This window comes from Protopterus annectens, chromosome 1.part0 (genome assembly GCF_019279795.1).
Source record: "Protopterus annectens isolate FY-2018-M chromosome 1.part0, PAN1.0, whole genome shotgun sequence".
NCBI lineage: Eukaryota > Metazoa > Chordata > Ceratodontiformes > Protopteridae > Protopterus > Protopterus annectens.
The window spans coordinates 555,975,647-556,000,231 of record NC_056725.1 but is presented as its reverse complement, the minus strand read 5'-3'; the positions used below and the strand labels follow the sequence as shown (position 1 = coordinate 556,000,231).

Genomic DNA, 24,585 nt, shown 5'->3' with positions numbered 1-24,585 from the left:
AAGATTTGACAATGATTATTCTACAAAGGTGGTTTCAAAAAGAAAAGAATTTCTACCAATAAAAAAAACCTTGAAGAAAAAGCAACTGAAAGTCCATCTTTTATTTCCAGCAAGACTGAAAGTTTTTCTACCAAATGGAAGGCTATTGTGACAGTGGTGAGTTCTGCATTGGGAGTGACAGGTACATTTAAGGTGGAGGTGGGAGTACATCAGGGATCAGCTATGAGCCCTTTCTTATTTGCAGTGGTGATGGACATGTTAACAGACATAATCAGACAGGAGTCCCCGTAGACTGTGCTGTTTATGGTCTGTAGTGAAAGTAGGGAACAAGTTAAGGAGACCCTGGAGAGGTGGATGTATGGTCTAGAGAGGGGAGGAATGATGGTCAGCATGACTAAGCCAGAATATATGTGTGTGAATGGGAGAAGAATAGAGGAATGGTGAGAATGCAGGGAGTACAGTTTGCAAAGGTGGATAGGTGTAAATACTTGGGAACAACAGTTCAGAGTAATGGTGAGTGTGGGGGAGAGGTGAAGATGAGAGTACAGGCAGGATGTGTACCATTAAGAGTGATAAAGAAGGTCTACAAGATGGTAGTGAGACCAGCTATGTTATATGGGTTGGAGATAATGGCATTGAAAAAGGAGACACGAGTCAGAGCTGTATGTAGCAGAGTTAATGATGTTAAGATTTGCACTGGGTGTGACAAGGGTGGACAGGTGGACATATATATGTTAGGGGATCAACCCAGGTTAGACAGCTTGGGGACAAAGCCAGAAAGTGGCAGGATTATGCTGGTTTGGACATGTGATGAAGAGTTATGCTGAGTATATTTGGGAAAGGATGAGACTGCCAGGTAAGAGGAAAAGAGAAAGGCCTGAGATAATGTGCTTGTATGTGGTGATAGCGGACATGCAGGTGTTTGGTGTGACAGAGCAAGATGCAGAAGACTGGAAGACATGGAGACAGAACATCTGCTGTGGCGTATGTCTGATAGTGTTATGTGGTTGACATAACTCTCAACTGTAGGGCTATCCGCACACCGGCCAGAGTTTGGACTCTTATATTTGGTGTGTTACTCACACATTTTCTGTCCTTGGAAATTCAGTAGCATACTCTGAGGATTACAGTCAGTAAAGGGTAACATCTATGTGTGTTTCTGACTTCATATCCCTCAGAACAGATATGTTACTGAAACTCAGTTACACCAGCAACTTTCTGAGTTTATAACAGCAATTTGTCAATAATGCCCCTGTATTTGGCCCTCTGCCCCCAAGTATGTCAGGCTTTGTCCAGATGCCATGCTGTAAGAGGTGGATATGTATAGTATATCATGATATAGTGACTTCATTCCTGATATCAATCCCAGTGATGTATCAGACTGCCAGACATGTTATGTGCAGGAGACCTTATATAAGGAGGATAAAGCCTGCACATTCTGTGGGACTTTATACAGTTGAGAGGAATCTATATTTCTGGCAATTGCTGACAGACTCTCAGGATTGTGTAGCAATGTATTGTAAATATGTTAAAAACAAAAAATGTCCAAACGATACTGGCGACCACACTCCGTTTAATAAATTTAAGTGCTTTTCGACTGTTACAAAGCAGCCTTCATCAGAATACAATAAAAAGAAGAACACCAGCTCCATTTAAATAGTAAAAACAGCACAAAAAGGTGGGATAATTAACACTTCAATTAAATTGCCTTAACTACTTAAAGTAAACTTATCAATGACGAATTAAAAATCTAGATATAAAACTAATGATCATGATCACTCTAAAATTACAGTAATAGAACACTTTCATAAATACTTTTCTATCTAAATTATCTGTCTAAGCTATTGTATTCTGATGAAGGCTGTTTTGTAACAGTCGAAAAACACTTAAATTTATTAAACGGAGTGTGGTCGCCAGTATCATTTGGACTTTTTTTGTTTTTATCAAGTTTGTTGTTCTAGTGTTTATTGTAAATATGTTATTTGGCCTGTGTAGGCAGGGGAGTAGATGTAAATGTTATAGGTCTTTTTCTATCTGACTTTGCATGCGGCTCCAGTTTCTGGTGCTCTATCAGCTGTATATGTTTGTAGGGGCAGACTAACACATGTCCCATACCACAGTCAGGAGTCAGACTGCACTGTGAATTGGGCCAGTATATGCAGGGGTAGTGTGTAAGTGGAAAACATGCCAACGATTTTGTTCACACAGTCCATATACTCTACTGTTCATATGGCTTACCAGAATGTCACTTTGAGATTGGCTATGGGAATGCACTTTCACACTGGTGTCTGTCAGTGCTATTATATCCCTGTAGTGCCTGATATATTTGCAATTACATGTGCATTCTCCCATAGCAAAATTGGGTTAGTGTTGTGTCAGTCTGCCTATAGTTTAGATAGTACTTGGTGACATGCCTAGCAGCTCAGTGTAGTTTCCCTACTATGATGTTATGTCCAGATATTTATCAGATGTAGTGTTGCCTGGCCCCCATACATGTTGTGTATGTCTGACACATCAGTGGGATGATGTGAAGATTTAAGTCAGTAACTAGTGGGGAGTAACAGGAGGGTGTTACTGTATCAACTGTGTCACCTTACCTACTCCAGTATTTAGCATATGTTCCCAGTTTCATGGCTTTAGTCCCCCCCCCCTTGTCAGGCTTGGTCCAGATTTGTTGCACTAAGGGGTTCTGACCGTACCTTTCGACTGGCCAGATTGTTTCAGACCATCCAGGATTATTGCTCATATTTCTGTTCTGTTCCACAGAATCATTATTTTCATTTCTGTGGTAAATCACTGTAAAGATGTGATGATTTCTGTCAGTAAATGTTAACATACATTTCAGTTTCAGAACTCAGTTGAGGTGGGACAGGCGGATCCGCTGAGATTGGGCTTCCCAGGCGTGCTATGGTGTTGAGGTTTTACAACATATGTTGGTTAGTCATGAACAATACATTCCAGGATTAGTTATAACAGCATGCATGGGTGTTCCCATTAACCCAAAACAACAGATTTGAAACAATGCATAGCAAACAGAACACATGCATATATGGAACCACAGTGTGCATTACAATGGCATGCAGGTTACATTGATAGCAACAGGCCACCAGTGATAGTATTTGAACAGGGAGCATTAATAATCAAACATTTAAATATATGTAGAACAATAGGACACATGTCCCAACAGTAGGTTTGGTAAAAAGCATACCCATTGATTTATGTGTTTAGATTATTGGTGCAGATAAGGTGGGGGGGGGTAGAAAGATGTCAATTAACAACTGTATAGGCTTCAGTTGCTCACAACTTTAATGATTATTGCTCTAATCATTACTCTCCAGGTATTATCTCGCTCTACATCGACCTATGGCCTTGGGTTGGGCAGTGGTATGTTTGTACACAGTGTATAATTAAAGCCTTCTTACAGCTCATTTATACCTTTTTTTACCTGGCATACCTGTGGAGGAAATGTCCGTTAACAGTACCTGACTGTTTCTACCCATATTCACATAGTCAAGGTTACATATGTGCACTCATACTGTGTGATCGCTACTGCCATACTCCGCCTTGATTTCTATCAGTCACCGTGGGTGTTGGCAGCAGTGACCACTAGCTGTGACAGTATGATACCTGAGGGACATTTCTTGGAGGAGACTACTTGGTATATGTACTTATCTTGCTGTCATTTTCAGCCTTGGGGGTTGGACAGTGGGTGTTGTACACAGTGTATAATTACAGCCTTCTTACAGCTCATTCATACCTTTTCTTACCTGGCGGACCTGTGGAGGAAATTTCTGTTAACACTACCTGACTGTCACTACCCATATTGACATAGTCAAAGTTACATATGTGCACTCATACTGTGTGTGTGTGTGTGTGTGTGTGTGTGTGTGTGTGTGTGTGTGTGTGTGTGTGTGTGTGTGTGTGTGTGTGTGCTACTGCCATACTGCACCTTGATTTCTATCAGTCACCATGGGTATTGGCGGCAGTGACCACTAGCTGTGACAGCGTGACACTTGAGGGACATTTCTTGGAGGAGACTACTTGGTGTATGTACTTATCTTGTTGTAATTTGCAGCCTTGGGGTTGGACAGTGGGTGTTGTACGCAATGTATAATTACAGCCTTCTTACGTCTAATTTATACCTTTTCTTACCTGGCGGACCTGTGGAGGAAATTTCTGTCAACAATACCTGACTGTTTCTACACATATTCACATATTCTTGGGTGAGATTATGCATATAGCTTAATACCACTCCCAGGATTCAAACCATGACTCTTAGAGACTCCTAGAGGAAAGAAGCATGAAGTTATCCTAAGAGACACTCACTTCTCATGAATTATCGGGTACAACATTCTGCATATGAGCTATACAGTTTTAAATCATCGATAAAGAGGAGGTGAGAAGTCTTTACGCTTTGTTGTTTTCTAGGAGCCAAATTATAGCCATGGCCTAAGCTGTTAAGTAAACAGCTTAATGGGTTAAAGGCAAGGCAAGAATAGCAATGGTGACAGAAAGTCACCCTGGAATATCCCTTTGATTTTTTATCCCTGGAATAATAATTTGTCCTTTATCATGGCTTAATTGCAAAGTGGTCTGCCACTGTTTCATTGTCACTGTAGTGTAGTGTAGCATATGTTCCTTTTCTCAGAGCCACTAAATAAATCAGTTTTCAGAATGGGCATGACAACACGTATCTATGAAGGTCACAGCTTAAGTTGGAGATGGAGTCTCTAGTGGAAGATGGGGCTCCCTGTGAAAATGTCTTAACTAGACTATACTTATTCCTGTTCAAAGCTTTGCACTCCAGCCTGATGGTATAGAAGATTAAAGGTGACCCGGGTTCGATTAGTGGTTCTGGTGACTGATGGCATTGGCAGGAAGGATGTTAATGTTATTTTATAAAAGGAAAAAAAAGATGTTTGAAATAGGCAAAGCACAGTCTCTGGGAAAAAGTTATATCTTTTCACTGTGGTTGAGAATCTCTGTTACTTGGACTTGCAAAGGAGCCAGGTAAAATGTTTCCTTGCAGCCTGCAGGAATTCAGAAATCTGACTATGAAGATATGACAGCATGGTAGAGCTCACTGCAGGAATCAGACATTTTGGTGAAGGAAATTATGTTACTACAGTGCTAGAAATTCCACTGCTTGGACTGGAATCATTTGGAGAGTGGACTAGATTAAAAGAGCCTGAAATCAGGTGATTCTATGCTTATATGTGTGACTAGACTATCTGGAACTTCACCAACATGCCAAAAATAGAAAATGGTATACAGAAATTTTCGTCCATGTATGGAGAATTTCCTGTAATCCACTTCTACTTCCAATCTGTTAGAGGGTAAAATATTGGTAAACTCTGTACTCCCTGCCAGTAAACAGATTGATCTCTGGAGAGTCCCATTTAAAAAATAAATAAATAAATAATAACAATAATAGTAATAATAACTTGAAAGCTGCTTCTTTAAAGTAAGCAGTCCAAGACTGGGCTGGTGCTGGGATGTGAAAAATCAAGAAAGAAGTAAAATTTCCCCAGGGATATGGACTACCACCACAAAACTTACTCCATTTATGGTCCTTTTTCACACTCAAGCCAGTTTTTGTAAGGTTTAGAAACAGATTATGAAAGGTGGAAAGTCTGTGCCAGGCAACCCTGCACACATCAGCGTCAAGAGTATATATCTGTATCCGGCATGTCTGCAGCATCAAAAGAGCTACAGACCATATGAACCATGTTGTCTAATCTTAATTACAGTTGATTAGACAATCTTAATTGCATATGATTAGATGTAAGAAGAGGTTTCAGAGCAAACTAGAAAAGAAAACTGCTTTAATTGCAGGAAGGTTGATGTGAATATGCTTTCTAAGTGATCTCATTTGTTTTTGGAGTGAGGTAGATTCATTGTGAGCATTCCATCCTTCCAGTGATGCATTCCAGAGAGACTTTGTCATATAAAGGAAAAGGAAGACAGCCTCAATTTCAGGACCATGCCTCACCCTTTTAGGGAAGAATATCAGGGATCAGATAAAAGGAGGGGATCTGTTTTATAATTATGATGGCAGTCAGCAATGAACCACCTATTGAAGCATGAGTTTTCCTAACTACAATTGAGGTGAGCCTTTCTTAAAATGCCACAAACTCCAACTGTATGGCACCCAGCAAAGGTATACCAGGTATACAGTGAAACTTTATCAATGTCATGAGACCTAAAAAGCATAACGTATAGTGGGTTTGAAGCCTCCTCTGTGAGGAAACTAAAAATGCCAGGTCTCTAAACTCTTGAGTTGGATCAGAATGGCAGAAGACTTGGCTTTAAGAAAATGCAGAATTGCCTCTGAGAAGTGGATACACTGTGATGAAAACAGAAAAGGCTTACTCCAGTTGCTGTAAGCCCAATAAGAGGCTGTTAACCATGGTAGAAAATCATCTGGAGCTTACTTCAGAAACCTCTGGGAAAGGGGATGCCAGCAAATACTTGAGAATAGCAGATGACCTGTCAGCTAAAAACCCTCTGCTACCACTGCAAACACTTTTGTGAAGACCCTTAAGGCAAAGGAGTAGCTTAAGCACAGAATTTTTTAATGAAACTATACCCCTCCTGATACAAAATGGAAAACATCATATGAAGTTCTCAAACACTCATCTGGCACTGTGCAGCCAGCATATCTTTCAACACAGCACTGAAACTCTGCATAAATAGGCAGCATCAAGGCTTGTAAGATGGACATGGAATATTTCACACAGACAATGTGAATAATGAGCACAATCATAGGTTCATAGGTTAAGAACTAGGCAAGCAGTCTACAAACTATTAAAAGTATTGTCAATAAACCATGTTAAAAAGTTCCCTCCAGCCTCAAGGAGTGCAACACAAAATGAAAGGCCAGGAGATAATTTGGGGCTGCCAATCCAATTATCTAGGTATACCTTGAATGTGAGAAGGGTGCTACTGTGCTTGACATGTACTGAAACTTTATTCCTGAGGTGGGAGGATACCTTTGGATATGAGTTTATCTGATAATATGCGTTATTTATCTTTTGATGAAGGTTTAGGTCCGTTAATCAGGAATTTGAAGAACCACTTCTTGTGCACAGGAATAGAGGGCCAAGGATTAAAATAAATACTCAACCCACCTAAACATTGAAGTGTGTGTTGTGGGAAAAAAAATCCCCAACTTTCTGGTTTCCCCAGAATCAAGGTCAAGTAGGCTGCCTATTTAGCCTCAGACAGAGTCAGGTCCTGAGTTGTTAGAATGCTTGCTTCCAACATCTTGAGGTGGTGTAACAGAGCTAAAAGTAAAAAAAACTTGGCCCTGTACTCTTATTTAATGGTACATGTGGCCCCCTCCACTAACATCAGATGATCTGTAAAAGAAGCACAAATTGAGGATGCTTGAGCAACTCTTGGATGTGTGTCTTTTTCTGAATCTATTTCAAAGTATCAAAAAGCCGGATTGTCAAATCCTGTATGGTCAAGAACATATGATTGACAATTCAGTCCTCCGACAAAAAACATAAACCCAAGCAATACCAGCAAATAACAGCCTCACTGCATCCCCTCCACCCCCTGCTAATTATGTACACCAACTCAGAGATCGCACTACAGTGGGGGAAAAGTGCAAATTCCCTGATCCCCACTGTGCAGTGATCTCAGAACAGTTCAATGAACAGAATTTTCAGTCATATGGTCTCAACCATATGGGTTTTGCGAATTTGTTCAATACTTTGAAATAGACCCCTCTTTTTATGTCTGCAATCCATTTGCCTGGATAATGCCCCCCCCCCCCCTCCAGAATGGGACAGACTCAGTCCACAACCTTTTTACTAGCAGTTTCTAAATGTGCTTAGAACTACCACAAGGCTGATGAACAGAAGTCATCATAAAGGATTTTGGCTGTAGCCCATTAAAAGGCAGAACTGCCTGGCACCTAGAAGAGCACTTCCTGAACTTGGAAGGACTTGAAAGACTTAGGGAATGAAGAAGGGGAAGGGTACACGTACCATTCATAATGGAAAAGACTGTCCCTCTTTTGGGGAGCTTCTTCTTAGAGACCTTCACCTTTGAACAGGACATCCAGGAGGCCTAGGTCATTATGAACGGTGGTGAGTCTGAGCCAGACACACCTGTACAGATCAGTGCAGGGTCTGTATCCCTAGTCAGCACATCTGTACTAACACGTCAAAGTAGACTTCATGAACCTAAGAATCTCTGCAAAGGAAGAGTCATCATGAAGCAAACTAGCAGATAAAACAGGGCTCTTTATGCCTGTCAGTCTCCAAAATGGTGATGTTGGACTCCCTCAGATACAGCTACAGATAATGAATCAGAGTCCGCACAAAAAGGTCTCCACTAGCCCCTGAGTGAGGAATACTTCCTGTAAGCTGACCACATGGATAAGGATGGGAGGTGACCTAAGCCACATCCTAAAGTGATTCAGAACATGAAGCAAGTCAAGTGTGTTGTGCTAAGGCACACACAAAGAATAGCACCAGGATGCAAGAGGTCTGTGCTGTGCCTGGTGTCAACATAAATGCAAACTACTGAGTAATGATATTTTGCACCTACTCAGCCAGTTTTAACCATGTGCTGAGCAAGTTAAAGTCCATTTTAGGAATGTGGAAATGAATGACTTAAGACCAGATGCTAGAGAACCTGCAGGGACAATATCTGACAATGTTAACAAGAAACGTAGTGCCTTTTGACCTACATTCACACATTGACACATGCGACATGATGGAAGGTCTTATTCCTTTCATGCTTTGGGAGCATCACCTTGTTCATAACATTGAGATGAGGTACTGTCTGCTCTCAGATCTTGCTGACAGAGCAAGTTATTAAGGTGCTGTCCCTTACAATTCTGCTTACAGATATCTGTGGAAAATAATGATGATGATAATCTCTTGCTACATGAGGCACTTGATGAGATATGTTAAAGGTCATTGAGGCCACTTTGGTATTCAATGCAGAGCCAGGCATAAACATAGGCATAATCTCTGAATTCTTTACTTTTTGCCTGTCTGGCTGCAGTCTAAGATGACAGCAGAAGCCCCCGCCTGGTCCAGAGTGTAGCCCCTCCCACTTGGTCTTTGACAGGTACCATGTACTCAAAAATACCCAAGCAACTAAAAAGAGTTGGGAACTATGGGTATTTGGGTGCTGTTGTACCTGCATCAAGGGTGCCTTTTAGGAGCTAAGAAAGAGTAGATGCCCACAGCAAGAGAATTTAAGATTTGAAGTAAAAAAAAAAAAAAAACACGAGAGAGGAAAAAATTACCTACCCAATTATTTCACTAATTGCAAAGCTCCCCCTCAAAATAAAGTAGTGAATCAGAAGTCATATGTATTTTGTCACAAATTAACTCATCATGTTATATCAGACCTAATAGGACATACTTCACTGTAGCAACTGGTTTATACAAAACAGTACATATTTGTGCTGCCATTAGCAAATACAAAACCACTGCTTGTTTATTTGGAAATGACAGGTATTGGGGAAAAAGGCTTTGGATCTTGTAGAAACAGGGCCCTGATCATATCAAATGTCAAATTAGGAGCAACTAGCAGTAGGAGACTCAGAGGGGGAATACTACTGCATCGCATTTAAAACTCTGCACAGGGTATGCTGTCAAGATGAAGACAGTCTTGTTAGTATGTTGTTCTTTTCTTTTTTTTTTTTTTTGTGCATCTAAATATTGCCATGTTTTACAAAAAATGAGTGCAGCATGAAATTACTTGTAATGATTTTGCTTTTAATTCCCAGATGAATTCTCAGATATAATTGTTTTGTTTCCAATAGGGAAGAAGACGAATTTGAATACCTACAGTTTCTCAGAGAAGTAACTGATGAAATTTTGCTTAAGGGGAATTGTAACAGCAAGTAAGTGTTACTGATTCCATACAAATGATTTGTTCAAAGAAGCAAGAAACTGTAAGGCAATCTATCAGCACATTGTGTCTGCCTTTTGTGACATGAGCTTTTGCTATGTTTTCCTTTGATGGTGTATATACCACGTCCTACAGAATTATCTTTTATTGGAAGCATGCGGAAACTTGAATATTTATCAAATTGTGGTTTGTATTTACTCTGAATATTTTTCAATAAAAGGAGCAAATATTTCAGGGAAGTGTCAAGTACTTGCAAGGTACTGTTAGATTAATTTAGTGCTATCATTACCTACTGCCTTTTGTAGAAAGTTCATTATCTTAGTGCATTGCTTTAGTATGTGAAAATGGCTGACAATAAACCAGTTAATATAATTTATGAATATTGTACAGGTGCATACTACCAAAATATATACAGCTGCATAAAATACAGTTTAAATGAGAACATGAAAATTAACAGGTGTGAGATTCAGAAAGTACTCTGAACGGCATGGCATTAGGCTACACCAATCTAACCATCGAATGCTTAATTACAAATAATGATTCAAAATGAGGGCTCCACAGACAGCCTTCATAAATAATTAATGAAGAGGTTGAGTATGTTATGTCCCAGACTCAACATGTAACTTGCTCCTAGCAATTTGATTTTGTAAAAACATGAGGCTGCGGGCACAGCCAGCAGCAGATCTCAGTGTTCAGCATTAAGTATTTCAGTTTAAACAAATATAATGTTTATGAAATGCAAATGTCACTGCAGCTACAGAGAGTAGATAAAGAAATTACATGGTTATGTTTTCCAGCAACTGTGTGCACAAAATATAGTTGATATGCCAGGAATCTCAGAGTGCTTTGTTATACAATATGTGGCTTAGCAAAGTGATTTCAGACTTGACATTTCCTGTGTATCAGACACTGGGCATGAAAGTAATGTTAACATAAACATTTTGTTTATTTGCAAGCTGTTTGCGTGTAGCACACTTTTATGATCAGGCTTCAGGAGCCCCTGTACTCATACTTGGTTAAGGAATGTTGTGTGGCAAAGCACATTTTCTCCTAATCCTACTACAGTAGTCTGAATTGGCAGCCATGTATTTCTTTGGTAGTCAAGATTCTTCAGAATTAGTGTAAGTGAAACTAGAATATTGTGATGTGTTTTCCACAACTTTTGTTGTGTTTGTGATTATTAGTATTTTCATAATGGACAGGAGTTACAAGCTTTTACACCTGCACTCCTGCCTTCAAGATTTGTATAATAGACTCAGCAGTATGAGGGCTTGAATCCCTCTACTGGTTCTAGTTACTATACAAAGCATAATTGTTTTTAAGGATGTTGCAAAATCAGGTTGCTAGGATCAGTTGCAAATGTACATTGCTGCATTGGATAATGGCCAATACCTGCCATACCAAATATGTGTTATGGTGCACTGCTACTGATCAGAGAAATAATCTTTGTCTCTACAGCTTTTTATCTACTTCATACTGAACCCAGTGCATTTCAGTACACCTTACCACCAGTAACTGAAACTTGAAGATAATTATTTTCCATACACATACATTCACACAATATTTTCAAAATGAGGGGGTAGAAGGTAACTTATCAGCGCCAACACCCTCTTTACTAAGTTTTAAAGTATTGCTGCCACCACTTAAGTTAGCAAAACAAGAGTACACCTTACCCTGGAAATAAGTCATCCTAAGATGTCACACTTCAATGGGCAGACAGCACACATTTAAATGTACAAGCAAAATAACCTAAACCATTAATCTAATAAATAAACCATTAACTACAAGGATTTAAAGTTGAAAAATAAAATTATTCATTTAAAATAAATAAGCTAAATAATTTTCATTTCAAATGAACATGCAAACAGTACAGACCTTGCATAAGGAATTGGAAATAAAACATGAAAACAGACAAATAATGTTCAAAAAGTGTCAACATCTAAGCTTGAAACTATTTGCTACCTCTTTAATATACACTTTGTCCTTACTAAATCTGTTTTTTACATCCAAATTGAATTATTTCCAGGGAGCTAACTGGCAGTATAATACATCTTAAGACCTGTCTCAAATTGTATCTTCCAACAGGCAAATATGTACCTCCTGTAACATCTTTTGATTAACAGACAATCTATTTATAAGTCTTCAGTGGTATTTTCTGTATCATTAGTTAGAATTTTAGAAGATGCCTTCCTGTTCCCATACTTAGATACCCATAAGGGAAGCTATTGCTCAATTAATGAACCATCATCATCATCATCATGTGAACAAGAACTAAAATCTTCAAGAAGTAGCTTTGCAACAATTAACTAATTTGTAAGGCAACATTTAGTTTCCTTCTTAAACCAAAATATATTTCCACATGAAAAATGAATTATATACCACTTTTCATGTTTTCTTTACATGCTACATTTTACTAAACTTCTTTTATCTTTTAAAGGATCATTTAATTTGGTACACTGCTATTACAGTTTGTTCACTTTTCATGGATTTTCCTTTTGAAAAAGGTAACATTTTGCCAGTTTAAAGACTTCTTCATGCATCTCCCTCTTCCCTAGTATTAAGTAAGTTTTGATGAGAACCCATCAAGAAACAATGCTTGAATTAAAAGGTACATTTCATGTCACACTCACCCAGCAAAAGACTCTCTGAGCTTTTGCTAACAGGGTAGAATACTTTTGCCATTTCATCTGTCATTTATTTGTTTTAATATGTAACCCTTTCCTCTTGCCTGTATATTCGTCCATATGTGGATACATTGTGATCTACCACCTGTGTACACCCTAGCTTTATCTTAACCTGTCACAAGTGTTACAGTACCCCTTTAAATATTCTGCAATGCCTGGCCAGTAAGAAAAATCTGTAAGCCCCCTTTTTTGTATGCTTTATGCTCACATGGCCTGGAAAGGAATATTATTTGGCTATATCAAGAAGTATCTGATGACAGGCCCTTGGAACTGCTAACTACTGCCTCCCATCTCCCTGTATCCCCTGCTTAGGAGTCCATTTCTGTACAATGACCCCTTTTTCCAAGTATGAGGAATGGGGCTGTCTTGGCTATCCCCGTCTGGTTTTATGAAGTGGAGTCAGTGAGCTGTGCCTCCTTCAGTTCTCTTCACATTTCTTCCCAATTATTCTTGTAATGTAATTTTAAACAACTATATCTCAGATTTTGACATTGCTATTAACCATCTCTTCCCCTGAATTAACTCCTTCTAGAGGATGTCCTGTACCTCCTGATAACTATGGCTCCAGTTCAGACTATTTTTCTACAATGTAGCTCTTCCATGAAGTGCTATATTACCAGCTTTGATTGGAGATATAGCTACTGATTATGGCATATTCCTGTTGCCTTTCCTATGTGATTTATTTTTTGCTGGGCTGTATAGAATTGCATTTATACAAGGTACCATACTATTAAAAGCATTATCAACTAGAACATCTGACTGGATATCATCAAACACTGTCACTGCTTATGTCCCTGCCTCACTTTCAACACCAAATGAGCCATGTTCCTCCTGTGACCTTAACCTGAGCAGACTACCTAGGCAGGTAATATTTCTCTGTGACAACTGAAAGACTAGCAATAGTTATATGCAGTGCAGTATCCATCTTATCAACAGTTTCTGTACCAAGATAGGGTATAGGTCCTGTGATCATTTGGAGCAGATGAAATTTCAAAACAATCTACCGTTATTTAATTACTACTTTTATTACTTGCCTCATGTTTTTTTTTTTTAACCCAACCTGTTACTGTGGACATTTGGGAAAAAAAAGCATGCCCCATCTCATTTCACTGGAAACATTTTTCTCCAAGACCTATACACACAAGTCAATATTTTCTTGTTTTGCCATGCCACCTGCTGTGAAGATTTAGACAGTTCTTATAGGTTGCTTTATACTGATGTGTGATGCTAGCTAACTCCTTATACAGTTATGCTCAGATGACTAGATAGAGGTGACCTTTTTTCCCCAGTTCATCAGCAGCTATACACTCCAAATCTGTTCACAAGATTTATATGTCCTCAGGCAATACACAAGGTGCTTTTACCCTTTCCATTGGGTATCCAAGTAATGTGACATCCACTCATGCACCTATGAAAGTAACTGATCATTTCTGCAATACAGTGACTCACACTGTCATCTGATTTTTTTTTTCTGTGCGCTTCAGAATCTATACCAGTGGATGGAAATTCAGAAATTTAGACTAGGCCAGGCAACCATGTCCCTTATGGACAGTAGTAGGTTATAAATGCCTGGCCTTCTATGTCCTATTTGGATACAAGTCCTTATGCTTTTGGGAAAACTCCATCAAATCCTGTTGCCTTTCCTATGTGATTCTTTTGGGAAAACTTGTCTAGGCTTAGAAAGCCCCCCTGGGCTGTTAGCCTAGTAAGAATCTATAAATCTATAGGAGTCAGTTTAAAACAGTCAAATAAATAGTATATAATTTTTTCTCAATTCAGACAGGCCATATCTGACATACTGAACACAACATGTATTGCCTTACTCATGTGAAGAGTTAAAAACCTTATCCATTGCCCTTGGACAAGTACATGTTGATTACACACGCTTTCAAATGACAAAACAAAATAATCAAAGTTATCCCCCTCTTCTTACTGATTAAAAAAATAGTGCCGACCATGGAACCCAGGGCTGGGTTTTTACCCAACATCTCCCTCTCATGCTGTCATTGGTCAGCTTCTGCCACTGTTTGTTCTCATTCACCTTTTCTCATTTATTGCTCCCTTCCTCCCTGCTTCCACTCCATTTGCAGCACAATCTGCTTCATTCTGCCAGATGCTTTGAAATGTTTCACCTCTAGCTGTAGTCATTATAGTTCATTTTTCATTGTTAGATAATTTATGAATGGACTACATTGCTTTGCAACATGCTTACTACCTACAGCATCAGTGGGCTCCATTTTAATACTACACAAGGCTGATATCATGTCCTGCTTGGACATGCAGGCATATGAAATTACCTTGGTTTTGTTCTCCTTCATCAGCTGTGGCGGTGATATTTTCCATACTCCACAAAACCCGTCATTGCCTGTTTCCTTACTACTCTGAGTAAGGAATGAAATAACTGATGTGCAAGATATACTACTGTATATTTACCCTCATGCCCAACTTACAGGTTCCCAATTAACATGTTCAAACAAGTCAGTGGGCTTTCAGTGTTGCACCACTTCAGTCAATATTTATGTAAAGAAGGAATCACAAGTATGAAGTTTGAATTTCAACACTATTCTTAGTTGATATACAAATGGCAATTGACCTTAAGGGTGTGTTGTAAATGCGCATTGCTGCCTTGGGTAATGATAAACACCTGCTACACACAAATACGCCTTACACTATACAATACACATGTGCTTTATAATCCCTGTCTACCCTGAATTTCATCCACTTCAAACTAAACCTAGTGCCTTCCTTTGCAGCCATAAAACAGTAACTAAAACTTGACCAGAATTATTCTGCACACACACACACACACACACACACACACACACACACACACACACACACACACACACACACACACACACACACACACACACACACACTATTTTCAAATGGAAGCTGGTGGCCCCTTACAAGCACTAACATCCTCCTTCTCATATTTTAAGGTACTGTTGTCACTACTTAGTCAAAGCTAATAAAATAAAAAAATGCTGTTCACTATTAAAATAAGCCATACCTGAAATATTCAAATGATAGCAGTTAGCTCTGAGCGGCCACATTTCAGTCAGTGGACACAACAGAGTGGAATGAACAAGGCAAAGCTGTACCCCCTGTACCTTTAGTGACTAATGGGCAGTTTCTTTATTTTATGTGTTTAGTTAGAATCTTATGTGCCTTCCTGCTTCCACAAAAACATACTTTGGGGGGATACCAACAAGCTATTGTCCAAATCAGGCATCATTATCATCATCATCATCAATCACCACATGTCACCTAGCCAGATTATTCAAGTAGCAGATGTCTCAACACTGCATACATGTGTGGGGAAGGTTTAATTTAATTTAATTTAATTTAATTTAATTTATAAACTTACAATATTGACAAAGAGGAAAATGCAGTTATATATCATTTTACACATTTCTTTCACATTTAACGATGCAATAAAAAAGCTAGTACAATGTTACTTCATTTACTTTTCCTTTTTAAATATTTACATATCTTTGTGTTTAAATTTCATACATACTGTGAGTTGAATTTTAATTTTTTTTTACTTTTGAAAAAAAAAAACTTTTATTACAGTCTTCCTCACAGTTTTATCAGAGAATGGTTTGTGATATCAGTGCATATCTCTCAAGTGTCATTAATTTGTAGGATTATACCTAATTATAGAAGTAGATATGTTTATGAGTTAATAGTACCAGTATTTTAAAAAGCGTCCCTAATTTGAGGCCTTTTCATTAATTGCTGCCCTATAAACAGATAATAATGAAGCAAAAGACTGAGAGCTACATATCATTGTTATATAAAGATTTTGTGACTCTGAATTTTTAGTTTTTTCAGTGTTTCTGACAAGTGGTAGAACTCAAGAAATACACACACCATTCCGCCTGTTGTTTATCATATTAAGGTGCTGAAAATAGGGTTCAGGAAAATATTTTGTTGCATGTGGTGTTTTCTATTTTCCCCACTGCTGTGCAAACTGTAAAGTTGGTGTAATTAAATAAGAGAGTGCTATTGTAATGATCCTCCATATATTGGGCACCTCTGCCAATGTGCTTATTTTTATTTTATGTTTATGGCACACATGTTTTAAGGATTGATATTTGTGGTTTCATTTTATTGTATTTCATCTTAAAATGGGAATCTGTATGAATCTTCCTATAAAGTGCTTGTAAATGAGCAAAAAAAGAGATGAACTAAATATTTAATAAGATTACCAAGAAAGCTAAACTAAATATCTATCTGTCTGTCTAGCTATCGAGCAATCAGTCTGTCTTTCCTTTTTTAATTCATTCTCAAGAAACTGGAGATCTCAAAAACTATTTTTACTAACATGGGGTATGAGTCATGCAACTCTTCAAGATACTATGTACGTGTCAGGTAGGGTCTGTAATGTAGACAATATTGTGTGTCTTTCTGTCCTAGTGATTTTTTTTTCAGAAAAAAAACATACATTTCAGGGAAATAGATTAAGCAGACTATAATTTGGAGGCTCACACATCAATGACCTATTCCTCATTCATTTAACCCATTATATCCAAGACAGTTTGCACAAGTTACTGAAGGCAAATATGACATTTATCATATGCTATATAGAGAAAGCCATAGTGATGCTATATTGAGCATATGCATGCTTGTATTTTAATACAGTTCTCAGAAACATTATACATGCTGGACTTGAAAGAAGCTGCCCCCCCCCCAAAAAAAAGGGCATTTAATTAACAAGAGGAGAACTCCTTTATCAGTGGTTATTTTTTTAGAACTACACTAATACTATTGATGGTGTTGTTTATTTCACTCCATGTAATAAAGGAATGCATCTCTAAAATTGTTTTCATTTTAATCTAGCTCTCAGGCAATTATACTAGGGTACTTAGCCATAACGTGCCTTAAAGGTCTGCCTTTGCTTCAGAGGTAATGAAGCAGTTGTGTCTTACATTTTAATGAGAATGCTTTCATTTGGATGTTGTTATTAATGTAATAATTGCTGAAAGCCAAAAATATCACTTGTATATGAATATTTGGAACATTTTGTATCTGACATTAAACCAGCAGCATTTATTTACATTTTGATGGTTTTTATATTTATCTCAAAAAGAACTAATAGGTACACTTTTGTTTTAAACTAACAATTTATCAGTTGTTAATGAATTGTTTCCTGACATCCTGGGTTTGATTTTGTGCCCATCTACCTACTGTGTTTTTGTGAGCAAGTCACTTGCATAGAAATACTTCCTGGATTGCCTTTGAAAATAGGTTCATGTTTAGTGGGTTTTCCTGATTAACAAATGAATAAAAAAATGCATAATTTTACAAGAACTTCATTATGACAGCTTGGTATGTTCTTAGTTATATTTGATTGGTGTTAGTTCAGTGTGGGAATGTAGCACATATCCAGAATATGTCTAAATTGAGCTATTAACATTAATATTCATATTTCTCCAGTAAAAGAAACTTTGTCACTCCCAACAAAAAGCAAAACTTTCTAAACACAAAGGCAGTGTAGTGGGGACGGACTGAGGCTTGAGCTACGTTTAAATCCCTAAGGATAGACTTACGGCTTTGGTGCATTTTAACACCAAGAAACCCAATAAAAAGCAATAAAAAACAACCAAAAATAATTAATAATAGTCCAACCACTGTAGATAGGTTCCACTAATTTATTAAAATAAAGTAAAATAAAATAAATTAGTGGAACCTATCTGCAGTGGTTGAACCATTATTTATTATTTTTTGGTGCATTTTATACCGGAATATTCAAGTGTAATTCCCTGAAAGCATTGCTAAAAATTCTGAAATGGAAACTGACACATATATTCTAATATATTGGCAAAATATGCAGAGCTTATAGACATTTGGTACTAAGGGCCTTGCATGTCGCACTAAACTTAGTTTCCAGTATTGTAGCCACAAACTGTCCAGCATCAAGAAATAATGAGCACCTGAGTATACTCCAAACAAAATTCAATAAAATGTTAAGCACTTTTATTCTTAAAACAATAGGACTTCATCAGAGCAAACAGTAATCAAGACTACACCATATTTAAACCTTTAAAAATTCACATGACTTTAATTACATATCTCATTCACATTCAAGACAACAACTGAATTGATCAAACAATATTTCTTCTATATTTCTTCTATATTTCCACATTTTAATAAATAGATAATTAATGAATTACAATCTGGCCCCTTTAAGATTTAAAATGCTAGAAACTGAAATATTATCATTTAGAGCACATTTAGTTTCCATTTTGAAATCAATTCTTTATGGTCTTTCTTCATTTCCCAGGGACCGTCTCTCAAATTAATCACAGCATCTTCTAACTCAAAAAATAAAAACGTACTATCCCTACTCTTGAATGTTTATATATAGTGTTAGTATCTATTTGATGAATAATATCATAAATGTGTTCATAAATTCTCTTCCTTAGACCATGTTTGGTCTTCCCAGTGTAAAAGGAGGAACAAACATTATAGAATGCAAGGTGAATGACCCTTTGCTCCCATAGTTAAATTGTTTAGCAATTCTAAAAGTTTGTTCACAACCCAGAAGAGAAGTCTAATCTGAATTAATTATATAATTACATTCATTACAAGAACCACATCCCTAACTTATGCTTAGTATGAGTCTTAAGGTCTCCTTAATATTCTATCTCCCTTTCAGTATAACACTGGATCTTTCTCCCAAAATAGTTGAAACTCTGGGGAAGAGGGCAAACATGCCAATATTTCTCCATAATACTTTTAATTTCTCTCCTATCACAATTATATCTTAAAGTCAAAGCTTTTTCAAAACTTTCTTCATTAAACTTAGCAGGAAGAGAATAATCAGGGCCCTTACCCATTATTGGGGTATATTTTGTGCATTATTAACAACTTAATTCTTAAATTCTAGTAGAAGGTCAAAAGGGGAACCTCTTAAAGAAGCATATCCTAAAGTAGGTCACTTTCAAGCAAGCATTCATCAAAGTCAGAGATGTCAATCAAATTAAATGGCCGTTCACTATATTCCTCTTTTGATGGAGGGGGTGACTATTTGTAAAATGTAGATTAGAGTTTGAGAAGGCAGTTTTGTGAAATATACTAGATTTAAATGCTTTTGTGTCCTTTTTCTTAACTAACAATATCCAAATAATGAATTTCTTCTTACAAGAAATGGTATGTAAGTCACAAAAAAGGAAGAAGTCTTCTGTATATAAACCATAAATTCTACCAGTTTCTCTTGTGATTCAGCCCCAAAAGATATATATCACCCAAAAATCTTGTGTATAAGCACCAACAATTGGAAAATGGTGAATTAAAGATATATTTTTTCATTAAAATCCAGACAACTATATTGACATAGATTGGGTACATGCCACCTCATAGCTACCCCTTGAACTTGTTTGTAAAATTCACCCTCAAATTGACAAAAAAATGTTAGTCAAAACTGCATCCATATATTCTATGACTACTCTAAAATCTTAGTTATTATTAAAACCACAAGTTAGTAAAACAACAGGAATGATGAACCAAGATGACCCAAGTCCACACCAATACTTTATTACAAAAAATAGCAGATTAAGCACTTTTGTCGAATACAGACTTCTTCAGAATCTGCACAAGCCATTGCATCATCACATTTTATAATCCACACAGCCAATCAAAACATATATCCTTAAAGCATGTGTAATGCAATAAAATGAACCCTTAACTTCAAAAGTCAAATGATATTCCAAACCTAATATTTAAAAACTTAAACACATAAATAATGAAACAATAGATATATAAAAATACATAGAATTAACTATATTAATTTTCATGTGTACTGTAACTATATTAATAAAATTAATTAGAAATCAACTAAAGTTTAGAAGCTTTAATACATAGTAAGCTATTGATGGAAAATCCTGTCATTCTAACCTGATTCCCCATCTACCTATAATCTTATCTTTATTAAAAGGCCAGTTTGTACACCTAGCAAGAATGACATCAGAACTGGAATATATTTGGATGAGGCAATTAAATTAAAGGGTATGTTTATGGAAAATGATTACCCTGGAGTTTTCATTGCTAATATATTTGAAGTATATAAGAAAAGACTAGATGGTTTATATGATCTGTTGTTTGCCAGTAGTGCTAAAACATTTTTTTTTTAAACATTAAACATGATAATGGTTTTAAAAAAGCTTTGGTGTTGAAATTTGGCACTGGAAGTTCATGAATATAAGGGAGTACTAACTGATTTGGGAAGATTTTTCAACATTTTCTGAAACTGATATTCTAGGAACTGCATATAAAGTTTGCTAAAATAAAGCCAATAATCTTAAAGTATTTTACTGTATATACAGCCCAATATAGGGGGAAAAAATTTGAAAAAAGGCACCAATAGTTGTGGGAAAAGTAAATACATTTACAGTGGTACAAGTTTATACATCAATGGGTATGGTTTGTTGAAATTACAACATGCTTTTAATTATGTCACTTATGGTGTTGTTTATTTGGCTACATGTAAATCATGCCCAGCATATTATGTGGGCAAGATGAAGAGAATGTTAAGGAAAGGAATATATGAGCATATACATGACATAAATAGGAAGGATTTCATCACTGCATTAATTAAACATCCATTAGCATGTCTAAACATTATTATGTTCCAGTTTGCTGTTATTGAAAAAGTGGCCAAGGATCCCCAGAGTGGTCTTTTGGGGTAGAAATTGGAAATGAAGGAGTTAAAATAACACATAAGATTATGGGCAGACAGGGAGCTGAATGTGAATGATAGGATTACCATTACCATTAATTGTGTACTGCATTTTAAGGTTGCTAACCTTTAGTTAATTTTGAATGTTATCAATGTATTTATATTATACATGTAAATTAACATAGAATTATTGTATGTATTATTCCGATATATTTATTGTTTCATTATTTATATGTTTAAGTTTATAGATATTAGGTCTCAAGTATCATTTGACTTTTGAAGTTATGTTTATTTTATTGCATTATTCTTGCTTTGAGGATATATGCTTTGATTTGCTTTGTAGGGTATATTATCTGATGGTTTATGCAGATTCTGAAGAAGTCTGTATTAAACAAAAGCACTTAATCAGCTATTTTTGTAATAGTGTTGTGGATTTGGTTCATAATTGTTCATCCATTTGTGCTGATTTGGTTTATTCTTGTGTCTGTGTTTGGATTATGGGGTTTTACATTATTCTTGTGTCTGTATTTGGATTATGGAGTTTTACAAAGTCTACCGAAGGATACCAAGATGCACCTGGTTGTTCACTAGGTAGCTTTTATTCCATGGTTGGTAACTTTACAATACTGGTTCAGCAGCTTACACAGTTTGTTTTCTGCACAATCCTACATTCCTGGATGAGGAATTGCTTTAAATGAACATCTAAGTAATGTTATGTACACTGCTAAGATGAGAAATGCTGTGAATTTCAATCCAAAAGCTCCTGTACAGCCGGTTGGTGACTCACCATCTCTTTAACAGTGATTAAATACTTCTTTTACATGGGTTGGTTTGTCTTCTGTGATGGACAAAGGTTCATTAACACAACTTCAATTGTTTAAAAAGAAGTTGCTAAAATATCAGTCATTGGGAATTGAAAACTGTTATTTTTAAGGAATGCATTGCCAATAAAATGGACCACTAAGAGACTGCGGATATGGAAGCTTCCAAATGTAATGCAAGAGTGAAGCAAATTACATCAGAATTTGTTGACCCTTTTGGATTGTTTTGATTTCAAACTTATTTAGTCTTTAATTAAGGACAATATATGTGTGACAGAGAAATTAGAGACTGAGATTTTTGCTCTGGACGACCTCTTAAGAAGAACCTGTTATCTAGTACATATGAACTGCAGTATGTTGAGACATTCCATAAGGTGCAGAAGAGTGTGGATGCCAATACAGCCTATAAAGTTAAAAAAATGGAGTGAGATCAAAAGAAGTATGCTAATTCTCAGGGATAACCTAGACCTATAGTACAAGTTTCTAGTTCGTCAAATACTGGTGAGACTGAACAGGAAGATTAATGCAGTATGACTGGTTGGGAATCACACTCCCCCTTTTGATTGAGATTCAGGTTTTATGCATTCACAGCAATGAGAAAGACTGGGTGAGAAGAGAAATTCACACTCAGCTGGTGGGCATTCCAAGGACCCCCAGGTTCTACCTTTCGACGCGGTCAGAACAACCAATGGCTGCATAAATAAAGGTAGCAGTATAACTAATCATTAGTTTGTGGCAATATTGATTCTTCATTTACTGCAGATTTGATGTCTTTGTATCAGAAGACTAGAAAGGCCAGTCAAGAAGAACTCGTATTTAATGTGCCAGAATTCCAAAGATTCACTGCAGACCTTCCCCTTGGGTTGGCCATAAACCAGTCTACAGCAACATCTGAGTCACATGAAAAGAATATGGAAGTCATATGGAACCATAAGATCATTTGTTGTTAAATAACGTCATAGTGGAGATCTATAAAAAGGGGAACAATCTAAGTATGGCATGGATTGACTAGAAAAAAGCATTTGATAGTATCCCACATTCATAGATAAAAGAGGTCTTTAAAAATGTACAAGATACAACCTGCACTGATCAACTACATTACAGTGACTCATGAAACAGTAGCAGACCACTTTGCAAATAAGCCACAATAAAGGACAAATTATTATTCTAGCGATAAAAATTCAAAGGGGGATATTCCATGGTGACTCTCTGTCACTGCTGCTATTCTGCATTGCCCTTAACCTATTAAGCTGTTTACTTAACTGCTTAGGCCATGGCTATAATTTGGCTCCTAGAAAACAAGAAAGTGTAAAGACTTCTCATCTTCGCTTTGTTGATGATTTAAAACTGTATAGTTCATCACATGAAGAACTGAAAGCACAACTGCAGGTTGTCGAAATATTTTCAGATGATATAAGAATGTCATTTGGTCTTGAAAAATGTGCTAAAGCAACCTTTAAAGCAGGAAAACTGCAGCACCAGGGAAAACATCAGTTTGGGACAAGAATGTGATATAAAAGAACTTGAGCAAGAGGGCGTGTATAAATATTTGGGAACTGATGAAGGATCAACAATAAAATGTGAACAAATGTGAATAAACTTATACTTAAATTAATCCTGAAAACAGAGTTGACATCTAGGAACAAAAATTTGCTCTTCCTGTCCTAACTTACAGTTTTGGAGTGATTGACTGGCCCCAAAACGTGTTGGATAGATTAGACAGGAAAGCAAGAAGGATGCTTCATGCTCATGAAAAGATTTATAAAAATTTCTCAGTGGTGCAGCGGTAGCATTGTTGCCTCACAGCAAGAGGTTCTCCCGTTCGATTCTCAGCTGGAGTGCGGGGAGTGCCTTCTGTGTGGAGTCTGCATGTCCTCCCCCCGGTTGGGTGGGCATTTGAAAGACATGCATAAATGGAATGCCTTCATTGAAGGTTGAACGTTGAGCTGGCACCTCTGCGTTCGTGAAAATCTACCGCCAATCATGAGCAGACCGGAGTTTCGCTGTGGCGACCCCTAACTGGGAAAAGCCAAAAGACAACAACAACAGTGTATACCAAGATTATATATTCCCCATTCTGAATGAGGGATGGGCCTCCTTGAAACTGATTACATATATAGGTCTGCAGTTGTGGGCCTCCACACATATCTGCTGACCTCAAAAGACCCAAATGTAGTGGAAGTTTTGAAACATGAGGAGAATGAATCTAAGATGACTTCTCTGCTTAAAGGGGCACTGTCTCCTGTCTAAAAATCATACTTCTGCCTCAGAGAGAAGCTGAAAACACTACCCCTCCCTTAGCTAATCATCTCCCTGTTTGTGACATCAGTAATGACATTCTAACAATCCCACCCACCTTGTTAACATTCTTCTTTTTTGTGAGATCACAGTAAGTCCCTGCCCAACAATCACTTTATATCCTATTCCCATTGCAGTTTTGTTTTCCCGGTGTAAACTGCAAGACTGTCTCTCTAGTTCCTACATTTTAGAAGACTGATCCAAGGGCAATGGTAAA

General features: G+C 37.1%; 1 protein-coding gene across 1 annotated transcript in view; it reads left to right on the top strand.

Moving 5' to 3' along the window:
• Positions 1-24,585, top strand: part of LOC122792272 (spermatogenesis-associated protein 7-like) — a 1,125,638-nt gene that overhangs the window by 313,692 nt on the left and 787,361 nt on the right. Inside the window, exon 6 of the mRNA XM_044060071.1 lies at positions 9,794-9,874. Within this exon, the coding sequence (XP_043916006.1) occupies positions 9,794-9,874 (81 nt within the window). The remainder of the gene's footprint in view (positions 1-9,793; positions 9,875-24,585) is intronic.